The sequence below is a fragment of the Falco naumanni genome, chromosome 9, assembly GCF_017639655.2.
Source record: "Falco naumanni isolate bFalNau1 chromosome 9, bFalNau1.pat, whole genome shotgun sequence".
NCBI lineage: Eukaryota > Metazoa > Chordata > Aves > Falconiformes > Falconidae > Falco > Falco naumanni.
Window position 1 is genome coordinate 12,258,616 of NC_054062.1, and position 23,213 is coordinate 12,281,828.

At 46.1% G+C, this 23,213-nt stretch overlaps 1 protein-coding gene across 6 annotated transcripts in view; it reads left to right on the top strand.

Annotated features, from left to right (window-relative positions):
* The window catches only part of MVB12B (multivesicular body subunit 12B), a 68,817-nt gene that overhangs the window by 29,684 nt on the left and 15,920 nt on the right, over positions 1-23,213 (top strand). For 5 of the 6 annotated variants that reach the window (XM_040605414.1, XM_040605417.1, XM_040605415.1 and 2 more), the window contains one exon: positions 5,689-5,786. In XM_040605414.1, the coding sequence (XP_040461348.1) occupies positions 5,689-5,786 (98 nt within the window). Of the gene's footprint in view, positions 1-5,688; positions 5,787-14,500; positions 15,979-23,213 lie in introns of those variants that run through there. The other variant, XM_040605419.1, reaches the window with a different exon arrangement.

Sequence of the window (23,213 nt, forward strand, 5' to 3'; positions counted from 1 at the left end):
GGTCCTCTGACATCTGTCAGTGAGATGCCAGCAGCCCATTTCTTCCCTCCACGGGCAAAGCTTTCAAGTTGGATTACATTGCTTGGGAGCTACAGCCTGATACTAAGTTCTTCTAGGTGTGTCTTCAGCTTTTACAGCTTGGAGTTTAATTGTTCTGTCCTCAGTTTTTCATGAGACATGATCTTTGCGTAATCCATTGATAATGGAAGATATGATTCTTGTTATTTGAAGGTATTCCTACGAGACCGCAGTTTTTGCGGCACTGTTAAGTTTATTTAAGATAAATTGCAGTCATGACAGTAGTACATCAAAGGACAGGACAATTCCAGCTTGCAGCATGCAGTATGGTTTCGAATATATTTGATAATGTGGGGCGGTTCTTGAAAGTTTTGCCGGATTTCTCTACCATGCACATCCAGTCCAGTTGGAAAGCAAAAACTTAGTGTTGTTCTTCTGCTGTGCCTTGTTGATATTTTTATATGAATTATGAAGCATCCTTTGATATCTGGCATTTCCCCTTATGATACCCTGTTACTTTTTATGAGTACTTGCCCCCTAACTTCAAAAGCAGTTCATCACCTTCCTGCAGACAGTTATTAATAACTGCTTTGGAACTGTCGGGCATTCCTGGGCCTGTTTTATGCGAGTTTCTCTCCAAAAATGTTGAAAAAGTGGCCATAATGCACGCAGACCTCAAACTGCCTTTGTTAGCATGTGAAGGATCTCTCTCATCACGTGCTGCTGCTTTTGCTGTCGTATGTAGGCTTGTTCCATAGATTTAATGACTAAAAGAAAAACTGAAGAGAGTAATTAAATCTACCCTGTTCTGAACTGTGCTGTTGCAGTTGTTTCATTCTAAATTGCCTGGAAATTATTGTATGCTGGGGAAAGATATTTTTTGTATTTAACCCATGCTGGAGCAGCATGGTTTTGACTTTGATGTTGGAGAGAGTGGAGAGAGCGGGCTGGAGCCCTGACAGCTGGCCTCACTGGGGCAGGCGTCTCTCCATCCTTCCCTCCTTCCTAGCAGCACCAAATCCACTTTGTGGCTTTCATTCAGCGGGGAGGAAGAAAGCTACTTTTTGTGACAGTTCAAAAAGAAAATAATTGGCATGGGGATAGTTAATGCAAGTTGCCATTCCTTAACATTAGATATTCCACTAAAGTACTAATAATTACTGTTAATATGTTTCAGTGGAAACTTTCAGAGTAAACGAGCACTGGTTGAAGCAGTATTTAACGGCATGCTGCTGGCATGATAAGAATGCAAATAAGCGTTATTAGCCTAATGATTTTGCTGTCACCATGGCTGTGCAGCAGTAGTGTTGTGAATATGTCATGCAGTACCCGTGAATTTGGAAAGTGTGTCAAAACACAACTTCAATTAGTTTGCTCTAATTATGGCTCTAGAGAGTTCATAACTATATCACTCCTCATTAAAAGAGATTTTCTTATATGGATTAATACAGCACATAAAGGGATTTTTGAGCAATCTGAGGCATAGTGGTGTGGAGGGAGGATACCCACATTGTGGAGGGAGGTGCAGTGGGTCGGGAGCACTGCTGGGGTCCAGCCCCATCATGTGAGCTCCTGGTGCAGGGCAGGGGCTGGGAAACCTGCTGCACAGGGTGTCCAGGACTGGGCAGCTGCATCAGGTCAGCCTTTGGGCAGCAGCTTTGGTATCCCTTGGCACGTGAACCTGGTGGATGATCATGGACAGGATCTTCAGTTGAAAAAAACAAAACAAACAAAAAAAAACCCAAACCACCACTAACAACAAAAACACAAAAGCCCTAGTAGGAACTACATTGATGCTAAAATAGAGATCTGGACTGAAAGCTTTGCTCTGATAAAGGTCGAGGAGCGTAGGCAGGTCAGAAGCCTGTGACAGTCTGGCATCTTCAAAGCATCCTTCCAGGATGCTAAATGTCCATGTACCTTTCCCAGGGTATTTGTAGTGACTTTTAAATACTGCGTTTTTGTATTGCCTGGGTATGTTCTTGCTTTGTAGAATGGGGAAGAGATTCTTGTGCTCACAGGTGAGCAGTTGGTGAAGGGTTAAAGTAGTAATTGTTTAAATCTTTTAGGCTTTCCTCCCAGTTCTGTGATAATTTGATGAAGAACTTCACCCTAATTAAATATTCAAATTAGGAATAAGTGTCAATATGGCTTCCCATTGCCTGGAATGATGATTAATTGTATTCAAAACTCTAGTGGCCGCTGTAATCTAAGCGAAACCGTTGTTCTTGATTATTTGTGCAACACATTTACCATGTTTTTGTTTTAAAATTTAAACTAGTAATTGATTTGCCATATGCTGCAGAGCTGCACATACTTTCACGATATGTGTTTAGGAACTTGGGGACTTTGTAATTGGGATTTTCTTGCTTTTCAATGGCAGCCTCTTTTTTTGTCTTCTACAATGCAAAATGATTTGGCTTTCACAACACATAAGGAAAATACATTATGCAATCAACTTAGTAGGTATAAGTTATATTGATCCTGGCCAAAGTTTGCATTAATTTAAAATAAATTAGATCTTGTTTCCCGTTTTCCCATACAGTGTCATGCTTTTAGAAAAGGGAAGGGGGAAGGGGAGAGCTGATCTCCTTCTAGCAGTTACTGCCCTCCGTCTTGTGGTCTTGCAGATAAATGTTCTCCTTGGAGAGCCCTGGCTCTCCTCAACACAGCTTGGTGGGAGTGATGAAATGCTCATTCATCCTATCTCAAAGATGGAAAGTGGCCACGGAGGGTAGGGCACGGGCCGTTGTTTCCAAACACCCTTCTAACAGCCCGCATCCAGGCTCCCCAGTATTGGCAAGCCAGGGTCAGCAGCGGCTGAACTGGCCCTTTCACTCACAAGCCCCACGAGTGGCTGCAGCAGTGCCAGCTGCTGAGAGCAGGTCTGAAGGTGAGGGCATGCACCCTGATGCCTAGCCTTCATAATGCCTACCGCCACGAGGGAATTCCTCCATGTGTCTTTTAATGTTGATACACCTGAAGTGGAGAAGCAAATGGGATACGCTGTGGAGTTAGGCAGCAAGACCTGGATACATCACCTTCTGCCGCCATACTCACGCGTATGTGGTCAGAGTCCCTCGGACTCAGAGCGATTCATTTTAATTACACGCGTGGAGCATGCGTGCCGCTTTAGCACCAGGTTTCATGAGCACCATATGCTGGCATGAGCTGCCAGGCATGCTGGTAGCGACTGGGGACTTGGTTCAGAAAATCTTTTGCATACTGAGAATTCGGAGCTTTACTGGAAAGCTGTTGTGTGCATTTGTGGCGCTGGTGGCTCCTTTGTGGTGCTGAGGCAGTGCCCACCAAGAGCCAGCTGTGGGACTGTCTGTGCAGTCCTCTGGCTCATCACCTCCCTTGCAGACTGTGGCGGTCCGGCCGGCTTGGTGTGGAGAGTTGTGGAAAAGGGCTGGCCGGAGGTAGGAGGGTCAGCCTCTCTTGCAGCAGAAGCTGGTAGAAACTTTTAAAAATACTAGTTCAGAAATGGGCCTTTCAAGGAGATCTGCTTTGTTTACTTCCAAAACAATTCCTGCTGTTCTGTTTGGGATGAAGAAAGTGGTTCCCTGTACAAGCAAGAGAAATTCAAAGTCTTTGTTAGCTGTTTTGGTGCCTTGGAAAGTATTTTTGGATACTACTATTAAAAAACAAATGAAAAGCGTGTAATGCCTACAGGCAGTGGTCTTCTGTTTTAAAGTGTGTTCATGACAAACCTGCCTCTGCTCGCAAAGAGTCTCATATGGATTGTGTTTTAAACAGCAAACTGCTAGCCAAATTCGAAAATATTTTCACACCATCTTTTTTTGGTTAGAAATAGCTTTGGGAAGCACAAGCAAACTCAATTTGATGTTTGCCTTTTCTTATTTTATCCGTGCTGTTCACCATCAGCTGCATCAAGGGCTAAAAATACGTAGTTCTTCACAAAATGTGCCCTGTTCTTAAAGGCAGATAATTTCCAGATGATTTGTCCAATAGATAAAACCTGCTAGTTAAGAACATGGATTTGTTGCTTTGCTGGAGGATACACAGGGCCCTTTCTCACAGGTATGCCGTTTGTGAGAGGAGGCAAAGGCCACCTTGTTTTTCTGGTAGGAGGGCAATGTCAAGGGTCTTGCCATGTCCAGTAGCTCTTGCTCGTGTGAAATGGTAGCTGCTGCCTCTACGTCATGCTGTGCTAAGCCTCTCTATGAAGAGGGAGCATCTTCATTACACATGGCAATGCAGTCCAGAAGATTAATAGTAACATTTTATAAAAATTGTCATAGATCTGGGATCAGCATTAGAAAAATACAGATTTGAATTAAAAGGGAAAAGCCCGAATCTCTCATCAAAGCATAAAAATCTGTGGGCTATCAATAACAATTACCAGCAAAAGGTCTTTTCTCATGGCAGACTTCTTGGTGGAGCTCCATGGCTGGCCTGGTGGCCACACTGGCCATATCGGGTGGGCAGCGTGGCGGCAGAGGCAGAGCAGCCTTGCCTGTGCTCTCCCAAGCCCCAGCACTCCAGTGCCCAGCAGTGTTCTGGGGCTGTGTCCTGCTTGGAGGGGGGAGCTGGCATTGGCTGTGTGCTCCCTGCCCGAAGGGCTGTTGCGTCCATCCTCAGTGCCGTGGGCTGGTCCAGAGCAGCTCCAGGCTCCAGGAGCTTCATGTGCAGCCCCTCTCCAGCCCTAGGGCCTGATGAGGGTAGGGCTTGCTGGGTGTCGCATCCTGCCCTCCCACACTGTGTATTCCCAGGAAGGTCGCCTACCTCATCTTCTAGCCTGTGTCCAGGCTTGCCATGTGCTGGGTTTTCCTTTTAATAAGCTCTGAGTGACTGAAAGTAGTTTCAACTTTGCTTCCATGATCTCTGTTTTTTCCTATTTATAGGAAAGTTTAAGGGAAGATGTAAAAATATCTCTGTGCTGCAGGAATGCTGGGCAGAGCATGGTTGGGAGGGAGGGTGTCGCGCACTGCTGCAGCTAGAGAGGTGACGAGTGAAGTTTGGCTTCCCTTTTCTCCGGGGCTGGTGCAGGAAGCTCAGCATGTGTGTCACCCCCTGCCTCAGGGACCATGGGAGTGCGCAGCAGGCTCTGGGTAGGTTTGGAGCAGGCCTTAGTCATCAAGAGAGTTTCAAAGATCTTATTTATGAATGTACTCAGAAGTTTTTGGCGTGGATTAATCCAAAGCACTTGCTGTTAGCGCTTTCTGCCTTGAAGGAAATGCAGTTGAGTCCCGCAGGGTGTGCAGGCGTGCTGTCCATGCCTTATGTTGACGCTTATGTTTGCAAAGGGGGGAACTGTGCTTGCCAGCCACCGCGCAAGCTGTCCCCGGGTGCTGGCTCGCAAGGAGCTGCTAGAGGGTGGCTGGCTGCCTCTGTAGTGCTTTGGCTGTTGGTTGGGTCTGCGTTTCAGCAGGGTGGAGGGGGCTTGCACCAGGGTGTAGAGTCTTTGCTCACAGCTGGACTAAGGAGCAGGTAAAGCAGCTGAACCACCCTTGGTTGTAATGGCTGAATCACCACCTCAGCCTCCCCCTGGTGTTTGGGGCCTGCTCCAGCTTTTGTAAGCAATGTTAAAATTTCTGTTTGCAGCTTAACCTGACTGGAGTCATCAGCCAAGAGCAAGCTGACGGCAGCAGCAGCATCTTGTGCTCTGTAGTAACATCCTCTCCATTTCCCATCTCTCTTCCTTAGGCATATCTCGCTGACACTCCCTGCTAGCTTTCGTGGGAAGAGTCACAGCACTCGCCTGGACTTGGAGCACCAGCACTCAAATTTGTATGCCATATCAGGTAAGCTGGCGCACGCAATGGTTTTGTGCTCTTCTGTGTAATCAGAAGCGTAACCAAGTAAAGCAGCCCTGCTTCTCAGACAGCCAGGTGTGCAGTACCCATGAAATGTACATCCAGCTTTTCGTTAGTGCTATTTAAGTGTCAAGAGCAGAAGGGGTGCAGAGAGACCCCAGAAAATGCCCAGGCACATGTGTTACTGGAAGCAAACATTATTGATCTCTGGGGAGATCACAGCCCTTGGGGAGGGATGCTGCTGCCCGTGGAGGTGCTAGATGAGAGCTCTGATGGAAAGCAACACTGACACAAACATTGCTCCTCATCTTTTTCATGATCTTCACAGGTGAGTCATAAGAGATGACATCTCTGCCCGTTTTACAGGAAGCTTTGTCTTGCCTGGCAAGGATGAGTTTCATATGCACTAATCTTTGCTACATTCAACATACACATTAAAAACAGATGAGATCTTTACTATTTCCCATTTGTATTTCGTGAATACTGGCACTGCATAGATTTCTTTCCTGAGTATTAAGGCAAATTTGAAATTAGATGTTAGGATATGGAGGGTGTGTGTCTGTGTTATTTGTAAGAAGTGTGTGCTTGCACACACAGGCTTGGTCACTCTCGCTGCAGCTTTCTCTCTGTTCACCATTCCAGGCTGGTATACAAGTGCTAGAGCTAGTGATAGTTTCCAGATGTCAATGTGGAAAGAACCCACCAATGAATATTTTAGCTGGTTTTTATTTTTAACTAGTACTAGTATGCAGGGAAAATGTGTATTTAAAAAGTGTTGGAGGGTCAAGTCCATACCTGTACCTACATGGGTGAAGGATCTTGCTACTGTGCTTCAGGACCATGCAGTGGGTTTGGTTTGGAACTGGGGTTCCTGTGAGCTGTCCCCGACAGCTCTGCTCTTCTGGAGTGCCTTTAAATATTTGTTTTCTTGGAGGAGTGGTGAACTAAAAAGGAACGTAGCCTCGTTCTTAGGGCCCAGGAAGAAATGCCTCTCGGAGTGAGAGGCAGGGATGCCTTAGAGTTGTATCTCATGGAGTCTGTCATTCCTGGATGTGCCAAGAGCTGAGTGGTCTGGAAGCTATTTGTGAACCCCAGCAAAAGGACTTCTGGTTCTGCAAACTAAAGAAAAATGTTAGGCACAGCTGTGGCACAACAGTGTGTTTCACCTGCGTCTCCTGTTAGGGGGCTAGCTCATATTCTGTGCTTCAGCTGAGTAGTGCTGGGGTGGAAGAGAGTTTTCCTTAGGATTTTTTTTTTTTGGAGTAATATTACAGCTGAACAAATATTGTGATAGGCACAGTAGAGTCACACTTAGCCACAGTTTTCTTTTTGTTATGTCATTTTGCAAGGGGAGAAAAATATTGCCTTTAAACCTGATTCTGTCAAAACCTAATGAAAGTACAGTCCCTTCATCTGGCTGAAGGAGATTTTTCAGGACAGCTTGGAAACACAGAAAAAGCAGCAGTGGATTCGGTGGGCTGTACAATATGTACTGCTTGTGCATAATCAGGGAAGAGAAGATGGCAAAAATGTGCCATTCACAGGTTCTTGCTGTTAATAATGAGTGACACTTCTAACATGGGAACATGGCATTAATTCATGTACCATAATCAAAGGGTTATTTAAAAGGTAATCTCTGACTGAAACTGCAGCTTCGGGTTCCTAAATAGATGGAATATAACAATTGCATAATTCTTGTCAGTACTCGTTTTTCTTGTTACTCTCCTGCCCTAATAGATTTAGAAATGTAAGGGAAGGCGTGTTCTTGTGGCCACATGAGAGATAGTCCTGCATGGACGACAGAAGGCTGTGCTTTCTCTCCTGAGGAAGCATCGAATGCACAAACAGCAAGGCAACAACTCTGCATGAATGTTACTGAGAACAGCCCAGCTCTAGGACTTCCCATGGACTGCCTCTGCTTGCAGTGCAGCCTGGGAAGGTGACCTGTTTTGCAAAGAACCCAAATACTTAACCAGATAGTTATAAGCAAAGCACAGAATAGGCCTGCAAAACTGGGCATGGCATTAGTCCTCCGTGTTTGTGTGAGCACGTTTCAGTCGAAGTATGTAACTTCTCCCCCCGCAACTGCACATTCTCTTCCAGACACGTTGTTATACAAGTTGTTGTGCATACGTGTGCGGTAATGGCTATTGCAGCTGTGAATCATTTCTGAAGAAAGGGTCTTGTCATAGGAAACATCCTGTGCATTGGCAGGGATCTTCATGTGTAACTCCCGACCAGGGCTGCCTTTTCAGCAGCTGTGATGAGGTGCTGTGACAGTTCCCTTCGTCATTGCCGAGGTAGATTAGCCCCCAGACACACTGTGGAAACCATTGCGAAGTTTCCTGTTACGCTGGTGTAGTTTGCAGCCAGTCTGTTTTATCTGCACTGCAATGCAAGTGCCTTGCTGCAGTGCCATGGCAACGGGAAATTTATTAACGCGCTTCCACTGTTGTCCCTAATTGCTCTGCCGGGATGTTGTGGGGTCCCGGCTGCGGTGTGCTGTGGGGCCCGTGGCGCCAGGGGAGGTGTGGGCATGGGGAAGATGTGCAGACCGTGGTGGCGAGTGGCAGGCGAGGTGACCTGGTGCCCTGGCAGGTCCCCTGGCGGGTGCAGGACTGCTCTGTGGTGCTGCCAGCCGGCCGCGCGTGGCCAAGCCTGCGGGCTCCCTCTCTTGGCTCTCAGCAAAATGGAAGGTTCCCCGGTGCTGGCACAGGGAAACAAAAGCCATGAACGTATGGTCTCTTACTTTCCAATTTTGGTATCGCCTCGGTCTGAGTTCTTGTGGTGGGGACAGGATGAGCTATTTAGGGAGGGAGGGCTGTAAAGGAGGGTGAAATAAAGAGCTGCAGCATGGTCTTGGTTCTCTGTAGACACCCACGATTTTCTCAGCAGTCGGTGAAAACAACACTTCCAACTGGGGTTCAGCCTATTTATGGAAGGTGAAATGAATTTTGGCTGTCAAGCCTACTCTGTATCTCAAAATACATTTTGGCAGAAATTGCCATATCCCCCCTGGAACTGTCCTGTTGCTCCTTGGGTTGTGCAGTGCAGTTATCATCACAAAGCTGGAGTCAAGGGAAAAATTATCTTGAAAGCAGTAATTACAGTTTTAAAACCAAGCTTTTGTCACTTCCAGTCTTCGCAATGAGGCATTGGGTGACCAGAAAGTTAGGGAAACTGGTCTTTGCACAGTAAACTAATGAATCAGTCTTTGACAGGGTGCGTATAGGAGACTATTGCCCAGACCTCGCAGCGGCAGCATGCCATGTGTCACAGGGCGGCTGGCTGCGGGCATTGTCCTCCATGCTGGGCAGACTCCCTGGTCCCATCCCATGGCTTGTGCCTGAGACCAGCGGGCAGAATTACTTCTAAGTTGATCTGCAAAAGGTCTCTGGGCACTGCTGGGAGTGTGGTGCTGAGGAGCTGACAGGTTTAATATGCATGTTCGAACGGGCAGCTGCTGGAAGAAGAATGCCTTGCTCCAGACAGACCTGTCGACAGACACTGCTCAGTATTTCACAGCGTAGTCTTTCTTCATGGCCTTCAGCTTAATTAAGATGTTGTTGTGACTACATACTGCCTTCATTTCAGACTTCAGCATCTTCTGGCTGCATATTGCTTTGGCTTATCAGAGCTACAAGGACAGTGAGGGAGAGAGGGAGCTCTCTCAGGCAGCCACAGATAATAATGTACAGGGGAAATTCCTGAATGAAGTGAAAAATTATTTATAATAATGGTACTCAAATAGAAGGGAAATAAGTCACTCTAAGGGTATATAAATTTTTACGATAGTGTATAAACAGCCATAGCTTGCCTTGTCTCCCATCTATCCCTGCAGAGAATGAGGGCAACATCTAGCATAAAGAAAAATATAATAAGAAAACGAAGAAATGAATGGGAAGAGCTGGAGGATTGATCACTCGGTGTATTTGTATATCCTGATGTAAAAGGTGCTGCTGACAGGTGGCCAGGTTTCTTCTGTATAAAACCATGTGTGTGCTGTCAGGGCGATGTGAGCAGCCTTGTTTCGATTGATGAATTGCCTGCTTTCTTGATTAAACCTTCCGTCACTTAAGAAACAAAAAGCCTGTGTTTGGATGGCAGAGTGGGACATGTCAAAAAAATCTGTCTGCTTTACCTTTGTGCAGATGTTGGGCACAGACTGTAACATGTATTATTAAAATGAATGTGGCATTTACTGTACATTATTTCTTTCCTGGGAGAAAGGACCTGTAAATTATATGCTAATAATAAGTTTTAACCCTTTCAGAAACCAAGAGATTTAGGAGTGCAAATATTCCTGCAGGCCTCGCTAATTGGATGGGTTCTGATACCACTGTAGCTCTCTGAAGTTAATAACAGTGTGTTTAAGACCAGTATGCCGATGCCTCTTGGGGATATTGTCTCCCATAAGTTTTCTGCTGTGTAAGTGCCACTGAAACGTAAACCTTTCGAATTACAAAATCTTCCATTGAAAGCCCCCTTCAAATTCTGATTACAGGCGAAAGCTGTCTCCTGCCTGGGGACGAGGCTGGCAGGGAGAGGTTGCACAGCCAGCCATGCACGACCTCCACTGCGGGGGGGACCCTGCTCTGCTGTGGAAGCTGGCAGAGCCTCCCCGCACCGGCTCTAACCTTTGATTTCACTTTCAGAATCACTTCAACCTGCCAGTTTGAGACGTACTCAACCGACTAGTCTCAGGAAAAGGATTAGGGATGGAAAAAAGGCTTAACACACCTTGCAGAGCACATTCTGATGGGGCTGTGCAGAAGTATCTGATAGACTCTGTGCAATGTGATTTCCATCTTGACAGTCTGAGAACATGTTGCGTTGGAAACTGATAACCGAGTTTGCCAAATGAGATTCTTACAGTCTCAGCTGTGGTTTCTGGGAACTCATGAGCTGGTCCAAGCTGTGTACTTCCCCACAGTGCGAGTTTTCTTGGCTAAAGTGACATGGTCAAAGTCACTGCTGGCTTTGGTGTGTGACCCTGCACACTGCTAAGCAGGGTTGTCTTTTTTTTTGCCCCAAAATTTTACTGTAGCCATCTTTGGCATCACGTTGTAGATAGACATGTTTGTCAGTTGTAGCACACAAATTTATGTAATTTGAATATAGGAGTCAATAGTCATACCTCCTCATGACCTGTTCTCAGCCCTGTCAGAATGTGTGCACAAAGTAGCTAAAGCATCTTTGTATCAATTTTATGTGTGAAACAAGCGTATGGACTTCCAGGTACTGCTACAGCTGTCATCACGTAGCCAGAAACTTAACTTCAGTCATAGAAAGCTAACTTCAGCTATATAAACCTATCTCCAAGGATTTTTGTTCTAGCAGAAACCTGGAGATAAACAAAATGATCAGTTACCCTTGGATAGGACTGAGCTTCATTTTTTTGATGCTTAAATATGGAAGCTGTGCTGGAAAAGCAACAGAGCAAAAGCAGAACATACGTTAAATTGTTTATTGATAGTATTTTCAAATAATACTTGCCAGCTGTCAGCCCCAAAACAATTAAAACATTTGTGTGAGTACTTAAAGAAATAGTCGATGTTAGCCTGACATACCATTCTGTCATCCATAAGTTCAGTATCTCATAGTACCATTAAATTGTGTTGATCTATAGAAATAAAACAGGATCCAGAAGCACGTATTATTTGCGCTGTATAAATGTTAACTCAGTTGTTTTTTACAATATGCTTAAGACTCTCATACCATTTGAGGGGTTTTCAGTTAGTTGCAGATGCTGCAGAAGGTGCTTGTGGAGCAGCAGTCAGGGCTCTGTGCAGAGCCTGCCTTAGAGCTGCACCTGCCAGAGCCCTTGGCCCTGAGCAGGGACAGCAGAGCTCGTCACCCCGTGCCTCTTGCCAGAGCCTGTGCCCACAGTGTTTGTGCTGTGTGCCTGCAGCATTGCTGGCTGCTCCTGAGTGGAGCTGATGCCATTCAAATGCTGCTGCTCACTTTTCTTAAATCCTTTCTTTACATTCAGGCTGTCCATGATCATGGCTGTTCTCTGAGAATGCCAGTGTTCTTCAGTTTTGCTGATACTGAACTGAAGGTGAAGGTTATCATTCTCTTTCAAAGGCAAAATGCCATATCCTCTGGGTTGGAGCTTATATGTCACACCCAAAAACATGTCACACGCTTTATCTACTGATAAAGCAACATTAGCGATTCTGAACAAGGCTGCAATGTTTCCCATTCATTTGCTTAGGAGCAGTGGGTTTTGAAAGCAGTTATTTGATGCAGCAATGCCTTTGCGTATATTTCTTATCTTAAAAGCACTGTCTTGTGATTGTCTTTAACCATGTTATCATCACAGTTACTCATGTGCAGTATTTTTCCCAGAGAAACTGGACTGAGCACCAATGAAGGGAAACACGGCCAGTTGCCAGCTTAGTGTTGGCTGTGCCTGTTTGCCAAGCTCGCTACAAAGGATGTTTTTGTGGGCAGCTCTAACCGGTGGCATTTTCTCCACATCTCTAATTTGTTTATTTTGGAGTCATGCAGCAATATTTATTACCTTAATATTTACCTTAGAGGTAAATATTTACTTAAATGGTTGTTTATTATTATATTTTATAGAGAAATATTTCTTTATGATATTTAAATGTTTATTCACCTCTTTCAGACACGTTGTAGAAAGGTCAGTACAAACTTAGTGCTTTGGGGTAGCAGGATGTTTTCTTGTGGTGTCTGGTGGGTCTTAGGTGGTGACTTGGGGCAGGTGAGGGGTTGGAGCAGTTGCCTTTGCAACATGGGATGGTTGGGCTGCAGCTGTAGAGGGAAACATTTGCAAGCGCGTAGATTCCAGTCAGAGTTCAATCTGCTAGGTCACCCCAGCAAGCTGTCCCAGCACGAGTTCAGTTGGAAGTGGCCCCAGTCCCCCAGGGACGGGTCCCTGCTGGGGAGGGGGTGGAAGGGCTCCGTCCCGTGGAGCCTGGCTGGGGCAGCATGGGGAGTCAGGTCTGGGAGCATGGCTGTGGGAGGAGCGGGTGCTCCTTGGGAATACAGTGAGATTTGGTGTTCATTCCACACTAGTTTATCATCCAGATCCCTGGAGGAAGCAGAGAGAGTGGAAACTGATGTTAATGATCTGGAAAAACATCAAAGCCAGTGGATTCCTGAAAAGGAAACCAAGTTGCTGTTCCGTATTGGATAATGCAGACCTTGGCAGGGGGGAGTTGTAATTTGTCTGGGCAGCTTTGTTGGAAGCATTTATTTCACACACTGCTCTTATTGCAGCAGTTTGCTTCCATATCCCTCCTTCTTTTCAGGAGCTCCATTGGTTTATTCAGTGTGGCTGTGAGTTCTGCTCCGAAACACCAACACATGGCTGTGGAGCCTGGTCGGAGCCCAGCTTGGCTGCCTGGGTGCTGGCAGCTTTGTTTTTCCACTGCTCAGTGATTGACTCAGGAATGCATTGTTACACGTACCTCCCCCTGTTTTTTCTTTTTCCTTTTTTTCCCCCCCAAAATGACAAAAGTCTCTTTGAGGTCTTTGTAGATTAAGAAATGGAAGAAAAATTAAAGATTTCGTTACATTTCAGTGCCCATACGTCAACTTCTTTCTTGTTGCAAAATGTCAGGTTATCTATGCCACTTACTTCTCTTCAATGTACATTTTCTTTTAAAATATACTGTATCTTTTATCTGTATGTAATGAGGACAGACATTTTAATCAGAGGTTAGTCATTTATTTTTGCAAACTATTGTTTTGCTTCATCATTTTTGCAGGTAATTAAATGGTTCGCTTGGCACAGTGTGTCTGCTTTATTAAAACAGGTAATTTTGAAAAAAAGGAAGATGCTATTTTTTGGATCACTGCACAAGAATTGCTTTTATCTTCATCTTCCAGCATAGTTTCTGGTGGTTTTGCGATACTCTCCTATGTTCAAGCATTTTAGTACACCCTGCTCTCTAAAGGGGGAGGCCCTGTGCTACATTTTACTGTCGATCCTGATTCCTGCGTGTACGTTCTTTGCACTTCTTAAGAGTAGAAGCAGAACTAAATTTATTTTTTGTGACACTGAATTTTAATCAGGATGGTCCAAAAAGCAGACAAGTTGTGACACAAGCTTTATTCTGCATTGAAACCTCTTTACTGAGGCTGAGATTAAAGTCAGCCAGTTCTTTACCCTATTGCAATTTCTAGTCTTTGGACTAAGAGACCTGGATAATCTTCAAAATATAAAAGGCTCTATTAATATCCAGCAGTTCAGGGAGACTGAAGTCTCACGTAAAATGCTGCAGCTGCGTATTTCAGGAAGGGAAATGTACATGTTACTTAATACTGCATTTAATGAGATTCAGAAAATTATATTTCTTATTAAATTAGCTCATCCATGATATACAGAATCTTTGCGTGCTTGTTGCTCCAGCGTACCGCCCTGCGTTATCAGTGTTGCACTCAGGCAGGCATGGCCCAAATGGTGAAAGATGAAGCCATGAGTTCTCCCGCCTGTGTAATTTTTCAGACATGTGATTTTCTGATTAACCTGCTGTCGTCCAAAGTGGCATTCTTTATCTTCATCATCTCACTTTTGCATACTTCTACAAGAGCGTGACAGCTCTGGCTGCGGTGCTGCTCTTTCTCTTGCCTTAGTCTCGGCTGTCCCATGAAGCTGCAGGCTGGCATGGCAATCTCGCCTTCTTCTGCTGTAACGTACCAGACGTACAGACTGCACCCATTTTTTGCAGATCACACATCACCTTCCAAGGAAGCTGCTTGTTGATCTCTGCCGAGAGGATTATCTGGCTGCTGCTACCCCTGAAGCCTTGAATTATGTATGAGCAGGTGTACCAGCAGGGACGTTCCCCATCCCAGTGGCGTGGGTGGTGGCAGAGCCGCTGGCGCTGACGCCAACGACTCCGAGCCCACAGGGCGCATCCAAAAGCAAGCAGTGGCTGGAGCAGGGCTGTGTCGAGAGGGACGGTGATGCCGGAGGGGACCCCACTGATGATGCGGAGCCCTGCCAGGGCAGGGGTCCTGCTCTGCTCTCGCTCCGCACGCCCAGCAGCAGTCATCGCAGGAATGTGGCTGCTGGAGGAGGATGAGCTGGCGGGACTTGCACAGGTTGCTTGTGGAGCACAACCTTTGAGGCGGGCTGCGCTGTATTTGTTTTGCTTTTCTGAGTGCCATGGTTTAATTTTATTATTTTTTTTTTTAAATAGGAAGCCGCTCTGTGGTTTGGATATTTAAACAGTTATTAACCGAATGACAATTAACAGATTGCATAGACAGATTTTCTTTTCAAAACCTCTGAAATTGAGTACAGTTTGCAAAACTATCACGGCATAGTAATGACAATGAATTTTGATTTCCCGGAACTGATATTAGACTCCTTATTAAACTATGTGCATCTGCTTTTAATTTACTCCAAATAATTGGAAAATGCAATGAAGCTTTCCAATTAAAGCACGGCTTTATGCTGTTTAATAATACCCCCATAATATTATAGCTTCTGAAGTGACAGGTGAGTTGGTGTATGAATAAAACATAAAGGCAGCAATAAGGGACAGAAAACCGGAGACAGTTGTTGGGGATTTTAAATGCTGGATGTAATTTGCATATATTAATCTCTTCTTTTCAGCCTTATCAGGCGTTCTTCAGTATTTGAAGTTAAAATAGCGTTGACAGGCGGGAGTACGCTTAGTTTTTTCAAGGATTTATTACTTGTATAATTTCTGATCTTTAATAAGCAGATATGACTGATCCTCATAGTTCTATAGAAATCGGTTAATTGTTCCAGATGGCGTGTACTGATTATGCAAAATTACTTTTCACACCATTTTTTTTTTCTGATGGAGTTTGGAGTAAAATTAAATTTTTTATAGCCTTCTTATCATGCTGTTTTACAGTGGTTTTTGCACAGAAGTTGAATTTAATCTACTATATTACATTGACCAGCAGAGTTACTCTAATGTAGCATTCTGTGATTTGACAAAGAATAATAGAACACATTGCTCATTGTTCGTTACTGTGCTGCTAATAAAAAGGAGTTCTAGTGTAGAAAACCAGGCTGTTATTTATGAAGAATGCTTAATTTGCACAGTTAAAAATGCAAAATTGTTACAATGAGATGTTCTCTCTTTTGGATAGAAGACTTGGGCAGAACAAATGAAAATAGTCTTGTTGCTACAGATTTCATCTAATAAAAAAGGATTTTTGTAAATCACTGGTGCGGTGAGACTGTATTTTATTGGGAGGAGCAGTCATGCGGGCAGCACACTCTGACTCCTATCAAGAGGTGTCACTGGTGTTTTCCCTGGTTATCGTCATCCAGATATCTCAATGGCATAATTTCATAATTGAAAACATTTATAAAGGTTGTTGGGCTTCATTTATCTAATGAAGAGCTGTTTATACAAAATAAACCACACATAAAGCCCTCTTCCTAATAAGTTTATTGTAATTCGTTTTGGTGGCGACTCACTGGGAGGAGGTGTGCCGCTGCCTCGCTGTCCCAGCCGGCCACCGGGTCCCGGCAGCGGGTGCCGTCCACAGGCGTGCTGTGGGCAGGGTGGTCCCACAGCTGCTCTCGGTCCTGCCGGAGCAGGCAAGATGCTGTGACGGGCATTCACACGTTGCTGCGGGTTTGTCCAAGAGTAATGTGGGGCCCTGGTTAATTCTGGCATCGTGTCCCATCCCATGCTGTGCTGTGTCCTGCCAACGGAGGCTTGTGTGAGTTTGCTCCGTTTTCCTCCCTCTGGCCAGACCCAGGGTTGTGGCACCTTTGCCCACAGGCAGCGGGTGCCCTGGTGGTGCAAGGGTCCTGCTTGTCCCTTTGGCTGGGCTTTGTCTGGGGGTCTCTGCTGCCGCCACTCTTAGAGCTCTGCTGAGGGGCTGAAGGGAGAGTTGGGGCCAAGCACAAGGCATCTTACTAATCTTTGGAAAGCAAAAAAGCAAATGTTTAAAAAATGACCTTGTGGTTAATGGAATTAAAGTCTCCAATTAAATTAGAAAAGTGGGGATACAGTAAATGGACTTTTATAAGGAGTGCTTATTTTTAACTCAGTAGAAAAAAAGACAAGTAATTAACTCAACCATTAGAAAGCTCAAAATTTCTCACATCTCCTGTGGAACTAGAAAATTGTTTTGTGAATACTTTTGTATATATACAAAAATATATATGGAGACAACCAATGGCATAAATCAGAAATGATTAGAAAATATTTGTTCTAATGAAGTAATAATTTGGTAGTAATGCTTTTCATCAGTGTAGCTTAAGGCTACATTAAGTGGACAGACTTTATATGGATTCTCTAATTTTAATCTTCAAAATGCTATCTAATGTCTCATTAAGACTTGCATATAATGTATCTTAAGTACAGTCATTAAATATAGTTTAGGGAGATTTATGTTCAGATATTGCTTAAAGATGTTTTAATAGGCCCATTTACTGTGATGATATTAATGAGCTCTTAACACATATTAAGCTTCTAAAACTAGTGGTATTCCTCTTGCAGTGAGCAAAACAACTTAGGAATTGTAAATGAATTGGATGTTCCAACAAGGCCGTTTTTCAATTGAGTCTTCGCACACCCCCTCCAATCCATTTAGCTCTGTAAGCATCGGGCTGCGTCCCCGCTCTTCTGCTGCGCGCTCCTGGCACATGCAGTCCCTGCGCCCTGGCACTGTTGTTTCGACCGGCTCATACCTTGTGTCCTGGCCGTGCAAGGGCTTAGTAGGGGTGGTTTGGCTCGTGTATCCACTTGTAGGTTTAGTGGTGGACTTGGCAGTTCCTGGGTTAACGGCTGGACTTGATGATCTTAAAGGTCATTTCCAACCTAAATGATTCAGTGAACTGTAGGTTGAGAACAGGCTAAACCTGTGTAAATATTGGTAGCGTGTTACGCAAATCTGGTTGTGAATCCACTAAAATAAACAAATCAAGCACTTTAAGGAAAGAGCCAAATACAATCGTGCTCTCAGATAAATTCTGCTTTTTTGATCATCTAAAGTTAAGATGCAAGAATTGTAATTGCGATAATAAAAATGTTCATTCCCCTATTGTCGCTTTAGTTCCAACTCAGAAAGTTATTGCAAACAAAATTTTCCGGTTTCATCACTCAGCTCTTCTTAAAAAATCCTTCTGAGTTCAGAGACTTTTATAATTACTAAATTGGTTTGTTAGAGGGAGATAATAGCAAATTTCTTCTTTTCATAATTGGACATTTCTTCCCTGTAGGCTAATGTATGCGCAGCACTTACATACACAATAAGCTGTGCTTTTGAAAAGCCATAACTAGCTAATAAGTGCTGTGGTGTCATCAGAGAGTAATGGTTTGCTGATTAGCATAATTAATGACAAATGGTGGTGCGGAGCGGGTGGATTGGTTTAGCAGATGATGAATGCTCTGCAGCCGAGGCTGAGTCCTGCCAAGGCGGCCTGGCTGGCTGGCAGCGGCTGCTCCTCAGCAGGTAGGTCGTTAGTCGCCACCGCCTGCCCCTCGTGCCCGCTGCCGCTCCTCAGCAACTCAGTGGCTCCGTGGGACGAGCCGCACGCTGTCACAGCTGTCCTCCGCCTGGCCAGGCGGCACGCCACTCCCAGGGCTGGGGCCTTCGGCCTCACGCCACAGGACTGGCCCGGCACCCACAGGAGAGGAGCTGCGGCCAGCCGGGTGTTCCTGTGGGCTGCCAACGGGCCCTGTCCTCCCAGGGCAGGAAGGAAGCTCCAGGCAGCCGGCCATGCTACGAGACGGGTGCATTTATCTGTGACTTGATTAATCAGGGCTAATTTGCATTCGCAAATGAGACTGATAAAAATGGAGTTACCTTTTCACCTTTAAGGGGGAGGAGGAATTATTTCTAGGTTGTCTCTTTTTTAAGTGATAAGCAACTCTTTTACCAATAAGGATGAAAATACTTAATTTGCATTAGCAAAAGAAGCTAATTATTATATAGTTAATTAGCATCTGGAAATGAAGATTATCTTAATTACAAAGCACAATTTCCTTAATAGCTACAAAACTGTAAGTTTGATCTGTGTGGAGATTGGTGACTATTATTATGTAATTAGTGATCATATTAATGGTGCAGTGTATTTAGATATAATTTGCATATGCAAATGAAATTTACCTGATAGAAATATGTGGCTCCACTAATGACTCTGAGCACTTAAAAATTAAATTACATTAGGAGATCGGGATCCTGAGTTGCCGTGCAGTGGCATGGTGGATTTCCTCCCACAGAAGGGCTTTTGGCTCTGTGGGGGCCATGGCTCCGTGTTCTGGCGGTTGGGAGGACGAGGAAATGTGTCCCCCGTGTTGGGAGAACGAGGAAATGTCCCCCCCATCTTTTCGGCTCCCCAAACCTCAGTGTTAGGTACAGCCTCCCGCAGCTGGGCTGTATCTGTGCAGCATGGCCATCGCCCCTGCCGTACTGCCATCCTCTCCTGCACTGAAGACCTCAGCTTTGGGTCCTTGTCAAGGCTCTTCTGGCTAGATAAGCGTTACATCATTGGATGGTGGGATCAGTTTCTGTGCATCAGTGTGTTCCAGGGCAGGAGATGGGAGTCCCAGGTCCTTTGTAGCTGTGCTCGTTGGTGAGTTTCTGCTTTCCACTCATGTTTAGGGGTGCCCATGATACGGAGAGCGTGGTGCTTTCGGGACAGCTGATCAGTCTTTCTTTCTCTGCTTTTATTGGAAGCAAAAAGTTGCCTGTGTGTTTAAAAAAGCTAAAGTCCCTTAAGACAAAACCATGTTAAGAGAGGGTGCTGTGCACCTTTATCTCCCCAGGGAGCCTTGTGGGACAGATGTTGGTCGCTGAGCACACAGCTGGAATTCACACAGCCAGGTTGGCAGCTGTTGCAAGAGTGAGCGTCTGCCACTGCTTGGTGACCTGGCCCCCATCCAGAGGTTTTCAAGTTGGAGAGCCCAGTACCCTCGCAGTGACAACCTTCCTGCTGCTGTTCACACCTCTGTAGGTGTCTCAGCAAAGGAAAAGCAAAGTTACCAGGGCCAGATATTGTAACAAAATGCAGTGTGTGTTTCTTTAATATACCCTGCTCCTAACTTGCAGTACTGAAATGACTGAAGTGCAAAAAATACTATAGCTGGGAGGAAGCAGCCGTTACCCAACAGGATGTTTCTCTCATCAAGAGGGAGAAATTTACAGCCACCGGCCGGGGAACACTGCAGCTATTGTGGGTGCTTCCTGAGATGCTTTTTGCAACTGCCTGCTCCAGCCCAAGTCCTGCCTGCCTGCACCTCCATGCCTCTCTGCGGCAGACAGACATTACATGTTTAATGACTTCCAAGGAGTCTGTCTATCATTACAGCTAGAGCTGAAAGTAATTGAAAAGCGTCTGTGTTTCTCTTCAGCGCGACAGCGTTGCGCAGAGGCTGGAGCAGTGCCTCCACTTTGCCTCCTGTCCTCGAGCGGGACCTGCCCCAGCTCTGCTGCAGCCCCGCACCAGTGCCCTGTTTTGTATCTGCTCTGGTCTAATTAATTAAGGGTTGTTGCTTGGAAGTAGCACATGCTTAGGTGTGATCTTTGAAGTTTAGTGTGGTGCGGAGACTTCAAAGGGGACATTTTATTAAAAAATAATAAAATCAAGAGCTCCTAAACACTTGCAATTTGAAGAGCTTGTTTGAAGTCTCTCCATGTTCTCTGGTGCTGATACAGGCACAGCGCTGAGGTACTACTTAGCCATCACCATGCAGTACTTAACCTTCGCTTTATTTAAAAAAGAAAATAATCAAAACCAGGAGTATTTTCTCAAGTGTTTTCGTGGCTTGATCTAGCAGTAAAGAACTAATTGTGCCATGTCGTGAGCTATGCAGGAAACAGAGAAAATCAAGGCTGACAATCAAATTAGCAAAAATGAAAATTTAGTCCAGGTCTGTTTTTTTAATCAAAGTCTTTTCAAGACGAACAGGAAAGCTGTAAACCTTTCCCATCATGGAGGTTTCCTTCCACAGCCTGGGAGGCCCCTGCTCTCCCGCTCCCCTCACTGAGCACCATGTGGTTCAGTGCTGCCGCCATCCCACTGCCCAGGCCTGGGCACAGGGCACGGGGCCGGGGCGTTCCCAGCGCTGCTGCCCTGCGGCAGCTCCCTGGTGCGAGCTCCTGCTCCCTTAGGAGCTGCGGGACCAACAGCGCAGCCACCCCCAGAGCTGGGTGCGATGCTTCGGGGCCATCTCATGCACTTGGGCTTGTGCCTTGGTCCAGTGGAGCTGAACAAGGAGAGAGGCGGGAGGCTGAGCCCTGCACCCTTGCTCACGGTCCAGCCAGGGGCTGCTGGAGGCACCTCCAGGGCTGGGGGTGTGGGCAGAGCCCACACGGCGCTGCCAGCCGAGCACATGGTGCCAGTTGCTTGCACGGAGCACAGGACCATCCTGACTGCTCTGGTCTCCTCTCAGTGTGTTCGACTAACGAGGGGCCGCACAGGGCTGGCGACCTGCTGATCCCCTGGGCAGCCATCAGCGATGGCCTCTGCAGGAGCAGCACAGATGGCGAGCCCAAGCAACAACGTAAACTGCAATATGTCTTGGAGGTGCAGCGGGGCTGCAGCTGGTTTGTTGCATCGTGGCGATCTGCTGGGCTGGGGGTGGCTCAGCGATCCCCTGCCCCTCATTCAAGCGGTCTCTTACTGTGGGGCTGCTCTGGATAGGCTGGAAAGGGGCTGGAGAGCAGCCAGAAGAAACAGGGTTAATGTCTTAATATTTGGGTCCTTTATTAAATAAAGAAGCGTGTGTGTTTTGGAGGGGGTGTCTGCAGCTGGGAAGCGCAGCCTGGGGCAGTTGCAGCGTTCCCGATAGCAGCCGGCTTGGCAGGAGCTCACGGGAGAGTTTGCTTTTGTTTTTCCCCTGAGGTTTTGCTATCATTAGTGATTTGGAAATGCAGAGTGGTGGTGTTCCATCTGGGACTCGGTGCCCGGTAGCGCAGAGAGCACACACACATGTTTACTATTCAGACTGCTATTTAAATTACTGTGTACAGAAATACAGAAGTAGGAGGCTTAGCTGTACATTATAGAGAGTGTGGTTTATTTTGAAAAGCTTGCATCCTTCTCTTGATGCGTTGCAGACTGTTGTAAAACTTTTTTTCCATATTTCTGAATGACTTCCCCCTGTACTGAGATCACAGAACGTGCCTGGGTTCATGCAGGTGTCGTGTGCTGTACACTCCACGCGCGGGTGTAAAGGCTCAGGTGTGCAGAGCTTGTGCCAGGGCACTCAGTGGGAAGCAGAGAGGCGCAAATAGGAGCCAAAGCTGGGAGGGAGTGTGAAGGGGGTGATGTCCTGGTCCCTCCCTGCCCAGCCTGCCCTGACCCGCCGTGGCTGGTCAGCCAGCCCAGGTAGCAGCGTGAGTCCTGGTGTGCTGGCTGGACGGGCAGGTGCTGGAGCCGGCGGCCTGTGTGTCCTGCAAGGGCTTGGGAGATCCCTGTCCTGTTCCTTGAAAAGCCATCAGCCTAGCGCTGTCACCCTGAGTTCACAGTCACGATCGCAGAGAGTGGCCATTCCCTGGATAAGAACCGTCTCCATGTGCTGTGGGGTGATTCCATAGCCGAGTCGCCGCCTCACCCCGTGCAGGGCACCGCTTCTGATGGTGAGAGCCATCTCTTGCCCTCCTCGGCCTGGGGGACAAGGCTTGCACGTGGGCTGCACTTTCTCACTTACGTGGAAACCGCGTTCGGAGGGGTCCTCCCTGCTGGGGTGCCCTCCCACCCACGCGAGGCTGGGCTGCGTGCTGGGGCAGCATCAAGCTCTTCTGGTGGGTGCCCTTGGTGTCCGCGCAGGGCAGGGGCTCGCATGTCCCTCCGGTCTAACCGTGGCTGCCCTGGGCAGGTGCGAGCAGCCGCCCAGCCCGATCGCTGCTGTGCCTGCACTCTCTGCCGGCCCCCTGGCTTTTACCCGCTACCAAGTTCCTCTGGTGTCATGGAGCTGAAAATTAAGTTTTCTCTAAACAGGTGAGCTTTGCTGGGTTTATGGTATTGCTGTAGGCTGGTTTATGAGATACTCATCTTGGTAAAACATAAACACTCTGCTAGCATTTCAGGTCTGGGGAAAATCTGAAGACTTTTGCAGTATTACAGAAAGCTCTTTCTAAAATCTAAGATCATTTGAATTTTAAAGGTGGCAATAGTACATTCAGCGTTGGGGTTTTTTTGTTGGTTTGGATTAGCAATGCTTAGTTTTCAGAGTCATGTGGGAAAATGTTTTGCAAGGGATTGATTGATTTAAATATTTTTAATATCAGCAGTTGAAAATTCAAGTGTAAAAGGCCATACAAAAATAGCAGTAAAGAAATCCAAAGCTATAAAACCTTATGGTGAGAATTTAAATGCAGAAACAGCTGTTATTTCCTTGGGAGTTGAGGTATATAAACTCTTCCATGGCTGTGTATCCCCACAATAGTGGTGTGAAGAATTAGCGCTCAGTGCAGTGTGCAAACTGAACCCGCCAA